General features: G+C 39.6%; 1 protein-coding gene across 10 annotated transcripts; it reads right to left on the bottom strand.

The window, feature by feature from the left end:
• Nucleotides 1-209: 209 nt before the first annotated feature.
• Nucleotides 210-12,323, bottom strand: TMEM237 (transmembrane protein 237). Of its 10 annotated transcripts, none has more exons than XM_051623650.1 (14): nt 12,264-12,323; nt 11,218-11,615; nt 10,432-10,463; nt 9,508-9,518; nt 8,932-8,988; nt 7,157-7,270; nt 6,669-6,786; nt 5,932-6,092; nt 5,146-5,269; nt 4,170-4,361; nt 3,215-3,288; nt 2,663-2,756; nt 2,308-2,429; nt 210-438 (listed from the first exon to the last, which is right to left on the bottom strand). In XM_051623650.1, exons 2-14 carry the CDS (start codon nt 11,233-11,235, stop codon nt 374-376), a joined length of 1,182 nt encoding a protein of 393 aa, XP_051479610.1. In that variant the 5' UTR covers nt 11,236-11,615; nt 12,264-12,323; the 3' UTR covers nt 210-373. The 10 variants fall into 10 exon arrangements, with proteins under 10 accessions (XP_051479610.1, XP_051479611.1, XP_051479607.1 ...); XM_051623651.1 differs by lacking the exon at nt 12,264-12,323 and adding an exon at nt 11,717-11,795; XM_051623647.1 differs by lacking the exon at nt 11,218-11,615 and having other exon boundaries at nt 12,264-12,319.
• Nucleotides 12,324-13,113: the final 790 nt, after the last annotated feature.

Below are 13,113 nucleotides of genomic sequence, written 5' to 3'. Positions count from 1 at the left end.
AATCTTCTTTAGACTACTTCATAAGATTTGTTTTAATCTCTAGGGAATATTTAGCCAAACCAGGTAAGCCAACTGCTATCAGCATCAGTAACAAAAGCAGGTTGCTGAAAACTATACAGTGCTCTAAAAGGCATTGAATACTTGACCCTCTGCATCCATCTGGTTTCTTTGGCTACACAGGTGTGAAATTTACAAAATCACCTTGACTATGCACTAGAGACAGCTTTTATACTTTTGCTTTTTATTTTACAAAGTAGGTTTTCAATCACATAAATTGCAGCATACATAAAAAGATCAAAATCAAATATATACAATATAAAAATACATTTCTTTTATTTATGAAAATTATAATACATGGCTGTAAGACACAAGACTATGGCTGGACTCTGGGTATATCTCCCTGGGGAAATTCCTCAATTTCAGTATGAAACATCAGTTCTAAAAGAGAAAGAAAAAAATTATTTTTTTTATTAAAAGTTTCACCTGAATATGATTGCAGTATCTCTTGAAAATTGCTCTGGGGTTCCTCCAAGCCTCTTGCATTTCTTCCTAATCACAGTATCAATAACTAGTATCAGCAATAGTAAGGGCTGCCACTGTCTTTAGGAAACTATTGTTGCCCCCCCCGCAAAATTAACAGAATTGGCTGTTATTTTAGCAGCTGATCATATACAGTATCATCTTGCACATTGAAAGATTGAGGGACTGTGAAAAGTTTTGAGAGGCAGACTCAAGAAGTAAGATTTCTGTTTAGTCATTCATTTATGGATGTATCTGCTCTATTTATCACAGCATGAGTTAGCAACACTAGAACCTGGGATAGAAAGAATCACGAAAGATTCTGCTTGCAGCAAGCTGTCACCAAGACAGTTCAGGCATGGGAGGCAGCCCCAAGGTCAGCAGTGAAGAGTTCCTGGTGGAGAAATTCAGCCAGGCACACTAAGCAGCTGATAAGGTAGGTAGTCTGTATGAATCTCTGTGCTGCTGAGAGTAGGGTCTTCTCATAACTGAATTCCCTTACATATCTACAGTGCACCCTCAGCATGGGTGTTACTTTCTGCCTTGTTAACAGCACATTCAGCATACAGACCAGGCTGTGTTTGCCAACAACTTGTCAACACAGTAAAGATACACAATTTGTACATGCAACAGTGTGGTTTATCCACACAAGTTTGAGATTCACATCTTTTTGCTACTCATCCTTGCAGGACTAAACTTTTTATACTATTTGGGATAAGTTCTAATGGAGTTTCTCTCTTGAAATTTCTGAAGCAGGTTTTTTAATCTTAGTAGACACATATAAACATCAAAAAAGCTTATCAAAACTCAAGCTCTTCAAGGAAGCCAATGGCAGTCTTTATTATTGAAAATATGTGTTTTAAATACAATTTTAAAACTATTATAAATTTTACTGTCAAAAATTGTCAGTATTGCCATCTAGGTTGTGGGGTTTTACCCCATTGAGTTATTAGAGTAACTGGGGCCAGCTGAAATACAGAAATCTGTACATTAAAATTCTGAAGTAATCTGAGGAAGCATGTTCAATCTTCTTCAGCCTCCCAAACACAAACCCAGTGCTTCAACTCATTACACTCTTTGGATACTTGCTGACTTAAGTTGAAACATATAGTTTTTATGTACAGCATAGCTTCAAGTCACAGGCTGCATGAACTTGATAGGAAAGCTGACTTACAACACACTTTCTGATACCAGCTGGAAGAACAAAAGGAAGAAGGCCTAGTCTCTAGCAAACTTCTAAGAAAAGTGGATGACTTGCTTGCCCCCTCCTCTAGCCTGGACCAACACACGCAGTCCTCATTTGAAGTCCAGCTCTACAAACACAAATCTGACTTTTCAAAGCTCAGGACTTCCCCAAACCTGCAACATTCTATTGAAAATAACATTGAACTAGAAACTCATTCAGCATTTGCAAAATGAATGTTAATAACATTAGGCAATTTTCTAAAACAAGAACAATAAATACATTTCAAATATTCAAAATACTGTTAAAAGCAAAAATTATTTTTCCCTTTAACACAGAAGAGACACAAACTCTCTCATGTCTCAAAATTTATGTTGCTTCAGCCAGGACAAACAAGGCTTTTCTTTCCTTTTTAAATTACTGGTTTTTCTTTGTAAAACGCAACACAGATACCAGCATCCTAAGAAGCACTTGCTTTGGAAAGCTGCTAGGAGATCCTTTTTTTTCCTCAGCCATAAAGTTTCTCAGGACTAGTCTCAAACATCAAACACTGAGCACAGCAGATAAAAACCTCAACAAAGATTTTGCCTATTCATGTTTCCTACCTTCGCTGTGGTCTAGCTCTGGTCGGTATGACAAGAAGATCCAACTTGACCCAACTAGAATAGACACCACCAGATTCACCACAACCCATGGCTGAACAATTTCTTCCTCAGTGCCTGCCATCCTGGGAAAAGCATATCAACACATCAGTTAGGGGTTCACAGGTACATACGGGTTACAATAGTAAATTCAACAGGGTATCATAAAACCAAACTTGCTAAGCCAGATACAAAAACAGAACTGGATCCTTCATTAATATTTTCTTAGGTATGTTGTTTTAACCTTTTCAATCCACCAGTCTGACTCAGGTTCCTAAGTGCACTATATTACACAGAAGTTATTTCTTAAGTTTCCTACCAGATGCTGCCATTTTCCGAAGGTGGTGTGTACAGGTTAATTCTGTCACATGTCATCTGCTGGCTCAAGGTTAAGATAAGAGCAGCAAAATACACTGGAAGAAATTAAATTATTAGTGTCAGTTATAAATCCCCCAAATGCTGTCTCATCATGATGTGATAATTATCACAAGATTTTATTTCCTTTCACTCAACTGCCTCCAGTGATAGCGTCCTTTAATTCTCTTCTTCAGCATTTCCCTGAGCCATCAAAATGCGGTTTCTGCACATTTTCACCCCATTACCTACATCAAATGTGGCATCTTGTGATTCTGGTTCTCTACTCAGAAGCCTGGGAAAGATCTCAAACCAGTCCCACTAATGCTACTATTGCAAATACTTTAAAAAAGTAGGTGGCAAAGTGTTCATAGCTTTTGAATGCCATTTTCAACTACTAAGAAAGTCACTTTCCTAAGCAGAAAATAACCAGGGAGATTTCACTGAAAACAGTATGTAGGACTTTTACATGTACTGTCTTTTCTGGACAACTTCCTATCTGCTTCAAAATACTTACAGAAAGAGGCTACTGCTGCTGGATCTAGGGTAAGAAAGCCCCTCAGTGCAACTGATGCTTTTGCCAAATCAATCCTGAGAACAAAACCAAGAGTCATTAACACAGCCCAGTAAGATAATAATATTGTTCCTCTAGCAATATTCTATTATTTTACTTTTTGCAAGATACCTTTTTCTGCCTGTTACAGTGCCTTAATACACAACTGTATCCCACATGCACGGCAGTTGTCCTCATTATTGAAACTACAAGGGATGTTCCATGAAATGTACAGCTTTCAAACTACAGTCCTTTCTGGAACAGGTACAACGTGGAGAGATTTTTCCCCTCTCTCAGTGTCCACACCACCAACTGAATTATGTTACTATAACTGATCACATGGCTTACACTAGTAAAGGAACAATTAAGAATAACATAGGCTTCCTGCCTGCCACCGCTCCATGAAAAAAACCTCCCAATTTCTTCCAAAGCACTACCTCCTCTCCTGGTTTACCGTGCTGCCATGGAAAGTATTTGTAACTAAAAGAAACAACTCTAACATCTATGAAAGAGCTGTAACACAGAAAACCTAGCTCAGACAGAAAAAGTGACACAGCTATGCTGCAAATCTAAGTGGGGAATGGATTCATGTGAAAAGTAACCCAATACAAACAGTGTCTGTTCTCCACCCCTCTTCCCCCCAAAAAAAGCCAACAATGGTCAGCTCTTCCATCTGGTTCACCTCATGATCACACCAACAGGACCAGCACATTGAAGCAAGATTCCAGGCAATGGACAGAAATGAGTAACAAAGGTCCAACACATATGTACACCCTTTAGCTGTAGAGTCAGCCATGCACAAAATCATTAAGTGTATCCCATTACATCATCAACAGCAGATCAAAAATTGCTATAGCATGGGGAACAGAACATATTGCACACAAATTGCATATAGCTTTCAAATACAAATATATTTTACCTGTCAAAGGCTGAGACTGTACTGATAGACAGCAACAAATACAACAAACTTTGAGCTGGGTATGCTAGTGTTCTATACTGCTCAAGCAGGTTAGAAACTGCTGAAAGATTATTTCCTGCCAGAATGTAGATAACAATGATGTTCCACACAGCATACCCAGCAAGGAAGCCTTGGGTAAAAAGTCCAATCACCCTGAGTGGAGAAAAGAACATTGGACAAGCTTAACATCTTGAATTAGCAAAGAACTACAGACAGAAAAGGCCTATGAATCCATCTGTTTGACCCTGCTGCCATGACAGGATCCCAGCCTTCCACATATTGTTTCCAAATACTTTTTCTGATCTAATTTTAAAAATTCTAAGCAACAGGACTTCTGCTTTCTCCCTTGACAGACTGCACCAGAACCTGAGCACTTAAAGAAAAATGAGATGTTTTGTCTGATCCTATCACCACACCATTACTGCTACAGGAATGAAATATTTTTTTGCTATTGTGTGCAACTTATGCCCCAGTCCAATTTCAGTCCTCCCTCTTTTTCACTCAGGGTTTTTTCTTTAAGAACTATCTGAATTCAGGTATTTTTATTCTGGTCATACAGCTGATGGGCAAATCTCATTTTGTAACACATTTTCTTTCTCTAGGTCTCTAATTTTGTTATGAGATCAATCTCTTGCTACACAGATACAGTCTAGATCTTTGCAATATTACTTCTTTAGTTATTCTCTTTAAGTCCCACTTCACATGTGATGTCTAGAATAGAAATGGATATTCTTGACAACAAATACCAAAAGCTAGAGTACTGAGAATCTGTACTGTAGCATCCCAAACCACCATTAGGAATATCCAGAAGAAATAAAAGATACATCATAATGACAGAGATGGTTGCTAACTTTCGGGGAGAAGAAAAGAAAAAAACAAAAACCAACCAACCAACTCTGATTTTTGCTTATTTACAGCAAAATATTTATTTTTTCACCTGAAACTTCGGTGCACTGAGAGGGCAACATCTCTGGTAGTCCATGAAGTCTTCACATCCATAAGTACATTGATATTTTCAGTGGTTTTAATCAATTCTGCACGGTCAGCTGCCTGAAAACGCCCTGAAAGGATGAGGAGATTAGTTTTAGAGAGTATTGTTACCTTTCATCATAATTTCTACATTAATACCTATTAGCGTTAAAAAGCTGTAATAATCAGAAGTTCCATTAGAAAATGTCTTCTCCCCACTTCCTTCTAGCTTACATTCCTACCAGGATGCCTCTGTCTGTTATGCATCCTGGTGGGTCAGGCTATGTACAAAGCACGTTGGGTAATTACTCAGTGTTCTGTGTACAAAAAACCCCATAACAACCCCAAAGCAATTAAAAAAAAACCAACCGCAAAAAAACAACAGTGCCCAAACAAAAAACTTGCACTTGAAATACTTTCTGCAATATAGTATATGACACTTTTTTCTCATGGTTCTGTGACAAGTATTAGATTTAATAAGCTCAGCTGGGTACTATCAAACAGCCTTTTTCACCCATACCATGGATTTTATTTTTTTTTAAAGTCAATCAAACATGCCAGCACAGCATCACAACATTCACTGTTGAAAAATTATCATGTGTATTTATTTCCAAATAATTTTTGTTCTGGAAAACGTGGAGTTTGTGGATTTTTTCCTCTTCCCAATACTGCAATATTTTTACTTTAAATACAGTAATGCTTCCTTTAATTGCAATAATTTCCTTTAATTACTTAAATCACAATATGTACTTACGATTTTTTTCAACGAACACTTTGCTAACAGGCTGGCTAATTCCAGTGGGAGCAGCAAACACAGGCTGCTGATCTGGGCTCTTTCTGTTCTCATCTTCAATTATGTCTTCCTCATCCACTTCCAGCTCATCAGGACACTGCATTTCAGCTGGCCGAGGTTTCCTATCAGCACAGAACATAAAAGGGCAGAGAAAAAGATGAGAAAGTATAAAACCTGAAGGCTCCTATGAACGTTTAAATTGATTTATAAGTACCAACCAGGCTACTGACCTGTGTAATATTGCCCCCATTTACCATTTTAAGGACTAAAGTTCTCATGGCGTTAGTTAACTAAAATCATAAAGCTAATCCTTTCTTTTGTTGTGGTTTTTTTCCTCTATTTAAATTTCTATCTGTGTCAAAACGATAAGGTGGGATGAAATACACAGTGAAAGGTTAACAACTCAAAAAAAACCAAACTAACTAAATTCAAGGGCAAGAAAATGGGATGCTTTTGGTAGAAAGGCAACTAAAATGATTTAAAGGCATAGTTCTCATAGAAAAGGCAAATAAAAAGGATGAGAAAGCAGTTATATGTCTCAAAGAAAAGGATAAGAAGAATAAAGGAAAGTATGTACATTCTAATCTTTTCATCTATGCGACTGAAATATTAGGCTCATATAAAAGCATTCAGAACTGTAATGCATCCAGGTATGCATAAAGCAAACAAGTGAGGACAGTTAGATCTTTTTGTCTCACTTTGTTCTTTTTCTCTGCTTGCGGGTCACTGTTTCTTCAGCTTCAGGGACATCATCCACACCATTTCCATTCTGAAACAGCGATGCAACATTTTGCTCGGTAAAAGAGGTCTCAGAATCTGAAGATTTAAAATAAACCACATAGAAATTTCACAGCTTTCATAAAAATAGAAATACTTTCACTTAAATACAGTTATTATATAAACACAGTGGCAAAAAAGGGATTATGATCTCTGCTTTAAATGACATAAAGGATCTATTTTATCATTTCCAACACTGTATTACCATCATTTGTATGAGGGTTTGTACCTTACCAAATCTGAGATCAGAAACTGAAACTCTAAGCTACCATTCCCTCAGAGATTTTCAGCTGTTTTAAGTACAAAAGCACATTAAACGTTTTAAGCCAAAACACAAGTTGGCCAGTGGTATTTCAGCATCACTAAGTTTTATTCAGTGCTCTTTCTAATCTACAATTATTTCACATACCAGTAGGTACCTTCTTCTTCTTGCGTTTCCTCTGAGGAGGGACATCATGAGGCTCAGGAGTTAGGGGCTCACTGCTTTCAGACTGCCGGCGAACTGCTGCTTGGACGATGCCATCTGAAAACCAGGTGAAAAGATCCAGCAACCTTAATTCAGAGCCTCTACAAAACAGACAAGACAAATTGCCTTCTGCTACATTGTGCAGAATGTCTGTTTTGCTCAGCTTACAGCTGAGATGAGAATGTACTGGCTATGTGAGTTGCGGAAAAAAAATGTGTTAAGCATGAATACACAAAGATGACAGCTGAAAGCTCTCCTTTCACCCTTGACATGGGTTTCATGCCCAGGAGGAAATTTAAGTATCCAAGAAGTGGCACAATTGCCATTTGGACATAAAACAGAGGACTGATTGAATGATATCTACCACAGGGAAGAACTATACCTCTATACTTTTCCTTTCTACGTGCAAAGATTATAATGCAAGGGACAAGAAAAAATTAAGTTTGTTACAAGCTGATTCACACAGATATGTGCTAAGGCAAATTAGTGTCCTATCAAAGGGAAATTCCAAAGCTAAACATACACTACAAGAATAATGGAGAAGCAAAAAAAAAAATAACACTGAAGGATGTTTATTCCAGTCTGAAGAGATGAATTACTACACTTCGGAGGAACTAAATTTCCATGACAGGTTATCATGAATTAATCAAATATTCTAGCAGGAGTAGCATCATTCTGCACAATCAGAAGTAGAAAGACAAAGTTACTTCTCCATTTTACATTACATCTGCCTTTCTATAGCTCTTTCCAGTACTACATTTTTTATTACAACAACTGAACCTATACTTGTTTTCACTTCAAGCACAGGTTTTACCACATTTTATAAAGCTCTGCTGTGCTAAAATGCAAATTTATCCACCAAAGTAATGCCCAAAGTGAATTTTGCACCATCATTCAGCTCATTAAAAACAACAGTAAACAAAATATGATTCTTGGAAAACCCTGCTAGCAGCAGCTCTATTTGTTGCATTCAAAGGTCTTTCAGTGAGGTCTCAACTGTACACTCTTTTAAGGAAATCAAGGAGGTTTACTCATCAATTCATCATATGGATGATGAGTCAACTAGTTTACAGGAATCCACTAGATTTTATCAACACATTCTGCTTTATCAAAATAGATCAGACTTGTAATCTTGCTTAAAATGATATGTTTGTTCTGCAGATCCACTTCTTGTAAAAACACAAAGCTCTGCTGCTGGTCATTTTCTAGGCTCTTAACTCTTCAACGATAATAGAATGATTAACTTGTGACTTTATTTGTCCAAGGACTGAAAAAGAGCCAAGTTGTTAAATCAATTTTATCTTAGTTAATTCGGAAACCCAAGCACATAACACCCTCAACATATCAAGCAGCCTGCAGCTGGAAATGACTAATGAAGCATAAAAAACTTTTTAAAAGGAAAAAAATAGCAGGAACAAAGGAACTTTTCCAGTTCAGTATCAAGACATGCTGTATTGGCAGTTCTGAGAACAGATCTAAGGAGAAAGAGCAGGGGATGGAACAAGTAACTAGTCAGCACTACGGACTTGTTCTAAATCGACGCCACTTTGGGAAAAAAGATTGCAGTTGTTCAATATAGTATCAACTGTAATCAAGTAGCTGAGAACACTACTTGAAAATGGAGTACAAGATTGAAAACCGTGCTGTGTCAGGAGCTTGGCTACAGTGCAGGTCTCACCCAGGATCACAAACAGTTTTCAGTCTTGGCAGGACCTTACCTAATGGAGTCTTTCCTTTGGGTTTCTTTTTTTTGGGACGATTGAGTGGAATTTCATCTGCACAACAGAAAACAGAAGTACAGGTGCACAGCATGGAGAAACCTCAATTTCCTTTTCTAACAGCCATTCTACTACTAGTTTAAAAAGCAATTTCTTTTTACAAGTGAAGACAGCCTTCACCTTTTACAGGTAAGATGACAGTTCAGCAATTCACACAAGCAGGAGTACTAAGAACAAGGCAGGAAAACAGGTAAGAAATCTGTGTTAAGCACAACAGAAGCTAAATATGCACATGCATGTGTGTTAAGTGAAAAACCAAAATACTCTGAATAACACTCTGAAAAATATTAGAGCACAGTGACAACTTTTCAGTTGCCTTTATTCAGCATGGAAAAAGCAAATGGTAAAGAGAACAAAGAAAAATAAGTAAGAGTTCTAGCAGTGGCAGCACAGGTATCCGTTATCAGCCTGCATTTAGGAAAAGCCTAAGGCTCTATCTTTAAAGAGAGGATGAAGTGACACCAAACACATAAATATTGGATGTTTACAATTCTCTTTAATGCCAGAATAGCTCACCTTGGTCTCCACTTCACATTTCAGAAGAAAAGGTGTTGAAGAGCAGTGTAAAAGGAACAAAGATGAGAAGAAAGTTAATTCTGAATAAATTACAATTCACAACAGTGAAATTCACACTGCTGCATTTGCAATCGATTTCCTTATCCCGACTCCTGATTCTCTTTATGAGCAGTTGCACACAACATGGCTAAGGGCAGGAAGCAAGACTCAACACTTTGTTCGTGACTATGCACAGTTCCTTGACTGCCTAGCTGTGGATCAGATTAAAAGCTTTAATCACCTGGCTAATTAAAACTTGTCTTACTGCCTGATCCGTAACAAATCAACAGAAGTTATGAAACATTTGAGCACATACACTACTAAAAAGACACAATCTTTATGTGCTGTAAATCATGAATATCACATTTGCTTTTGGGTACTTTGAAGGAATTCTGAAGTACCACGTCATAAGAACGAAATAATTGCCTTTCTTTGCACACTGAAAAAGAAGCCAGATTTTTTTTTTCCCTATACTATGTCAAACTAGTATCGCTATTCAAGAACATCTGATCTAATTTCAGAAATTCCCTGTTCTGAAGGACTTGTGATTAAAAGAAAGACCACAAAACAAAACACAGAGGGAAGAAAGAAGAAATTGAAAAGGACAAAGTAGCTCTTTGTCTGAAACTTTTTAAAGGGCTTATCTCTTAAGAGTATTGAAACTGAGGTAATATAGCAACATTTCTTGGCCTCTGTACAACTTTAAAATGCTTTATATTCCTTTTAAGGGATTATAGGACAACAAATCAGCAGAGAAAGCAATTCTTTTTAAAGCCATTAAGACTACCCAGATGTTTCTTTAACTTATTTCTCTTAATTTCATGACTTTAAAAACCACTGCAGTACAGAACCATGATCAGTTCCACAGAATTAACATGATTTTACCTTGGCACTGGAGGGAGGGCACGAGGTGGGCACTGGAAGACAAGCGAGACAAAATTCAGCTCCTGACAGCGTGAAACCACCTCTCAGAAAACAGCTATTTCCAGATATGGTCAGAACACACTGAATATTTTTTGCTTTGTACGCCTCTTAAATAGCTACAGATTCCTGATGGAAATGTTATATAAAATAACATAATAGACTCAGGAATAGTATGCTTGTACCAGAGTTCCGATAGGCACTGCATTAGGGATATGGGGACATGTACGTACCTAACAGCTTTGTGCAAGGCACAGATTCCATTTCAACTTCACTTGAATAATTCTCACTTTTAATGTACTGTAGTGCTTCCATTGCAAAGCACATCAGTTATCCTACTTGAATGTCAAAATACCACAATAACTTATGCATTCAATATTCTTGAACAGTACACAGTGTGAGCCGAGTAATGCAGCTGTTCAGAATAGTAAAAGCAATAAAAGGAAAAAAGCTTACTTATGGAAAATACTTTAAAATATGACAATAATTTTAATATAATTTGGAAAATATTTACCAGCAGGTCTAACACAACTAAAATCTAAAAATAAATATTATTATTCCTATTAACAATCTGAAATGGAGATACTGCACTTTATCTCTTCTAGAAAAAGGAAGGCAGTTTACTTTCAGATTTTGTATTCTATAATTATAATGAAAGAGTATACACTGATAAGTATTTCAGGCATTCCAAAAATTCAGTTAATATCAGAAATTAAAAAGCCCCTAAGACTCAAAGATCCACAAACTTACCACTTGTTTCTTTCCCATATCATTTGAAGCTGTTCCCTGAAAGTGAACCAGTCTGTACTCCCTCACACTGCTCACGCTGAACCTCAGCTAATTCTGAACTAAAATAAGCTTCTAACAGCCAGGATTAGCTGGACATGAACCCTCCTGCCCCTGGGTTACAGCCCAGTACTACCTCCCTTTGAAACAATGGCACTTCATTCCGTGGCAGCAGACGTTACCTGCACTGAAAAAAACATAAATCCATTTGCTGGTCCAGGTCCCGGTGAGCAAGTTCTGGTTAGGTTTGTTTACACAAAATAAATGAGACACCTTGTGCAAGGAAGCATTTGCAGGATTAGGCCTCAAATCCTTCACTCGGATTTTGGCCATGCTGAAGACTGACAACAAGTGTCATTTACCTAGACAGAGAATGGTAAACTCTGAGCAGCATACAACAAACTGGCCTCTCACTCAGCGACACACAGAACTGCTCACCCCTTTGGGGTGAGGGTTCACTCACCAATACCCAGAAGCATTCACTCGCCAAGGTGAGGGCACTCAATCCTGGGACGTCTCCTTGGGTGGTGTCCCAAGAGCACGGCTCCCAAACACAACCCACCGCTCCAAGGAGAACCACAGCACCGGGTGAAGGACAGGGCCCCACTTTACAGCTCCCCGGAGCTGAACCGCAGCCACCTATTGGCCAGGGTCCCGCGGCGCGCCCCGAGCCGGGCCTCCCCATTGGCTGGAGGCCCTGTCTGTCTGACACGGGGTCCCGCCTCCCTCTTCCCGCCACTGCGGGCTGCGCGTGCCAGGCGGCACGCGGCCAGGCGGCGGCCGTGCAGCAGCTGTGAGGAGCGGCCGCCATGTTAGGAGACTGCGCAGGTGTGTGCTGCGGGCCCAGGCAGCAACTACTGACCGTCTGGGAGAGCCGGTGTTTTTAAATAACTACGACCAACTTTGCTGCCCCGCCTCCCGCTCTCCGCCTGGCCCCCTCCAGAGGCGACCCCGCAGCCCCGGCGTGGGCAGAGTCGCCCTCCGCCCGCCCCGCCCCACCGCGCCCTCACCGCGCTAGGGCCTGTCCGCTGCGCCGCCATGTCGCAACCACCGCCGCCAGCGGCCTCCCGGGCGCCGTGGGGAGGAGCCGGCTCTCAGCTCTCTTCCGCCCCTCGCTGGACCTGCGGGAGCATGCAGGGCGAGGCTGCGGCCTCCACAGGCGCGGGGGAGCTCGGCTTCCCGCTCCCCGGTGCGCTTGCGCCCCCTCCGGCGGAGTCTCGTTCCTCAGGCTGCGGGTGAGCAAAACCAAATGCGCGTTCCTGGGAAACCGAGGTCTCTAGCCTCCTTTGGCTTGCAGCCACAGACACAAATTGAAAAATGAAATTATATACAGTAAACAGGGAAAAAGAAAAAAGAAAATTAACATGATAAATTTGGTTCCAGCACAAATGGACACAAAGCAAATGCAGCTTTAAAGAGAACATCTTTCTTTTCTAACAGTGAAAGCAGAGCTGTCTGTAAGCAAAAAATGTGAAAAACAGGCAAGAAAAAAAAGTGGACAAATGCTGGACTAGGCAGCACAAGTGGAAGCTGGTCATGGACCCCCACCCCTCCCCAGCAACATGTTGGGACACTGGTCCCTCCAGTTTTACCTCTAAACAAGCAAGCACACTGTTACCTGCAATATTTGGTTTTGAATAATCTCTTTCTAGAGTATTTAAATTGCTTTAATAGATTTTCTGCCAAAGAGGTAAGCTCTAACAGACTAATCGTCTGTATTTCTCAGGAGGCAGGACAGCTGCAATGCCAGATGAGGAAAGTGAGGAACTTGCTTGCCACAAGGAGTGCACCTTTTGATGAGGAGAGCATGCTGCCATAGAGCAAACCAATAGGAAAAGGGGCTTTTGACTTAATTTTCCT

This window comes from Apus apus, chromosome 6 (genome assembly GCF_020740795.1).
Source record: "Apus apus isolate bApuApu2 chromosome 6, bApuApu2.pri.cur, whole genome shotgun sequence".
In the NCBI taxonomy this organism is placed as follows: domain Eukaryota; kingdom Metazoa; phylum Chordata; class Aves; order Apodiformes; family Apodidae; genus Apus; species Apus apus.
The sequence above is the reverse complement of the archived record's forward strand: the minus strand, read 5'-3'. Positions and strand labels throughout refer to the sequence as shown.

Bases quoted from the DNA above. Each gene is read 5' to 3' on its own strand.
- TMEM237 (XM_051623644.1), bottom strand. From the start codon at position 12,064: ATGGCGGCCGCTCCTCACAGCTGCTGCACGGCCGCCGCCTGGCCGCGT. The intron at 2,757-3,214 runs GTAAGTATTTTG...AATTTCTTCCAG, and splicing joins AGCAGCAGTAGCCTCTTTCT to TGTATTTTGCTGCTCTTATC. The intron at 439-2,307 runs GTAGGAAACATG...TTTCTCTTTTAG, and splicing joins AGAGCTAGACCACAGCGAAG to AACTGATGTTTCATACTGAA.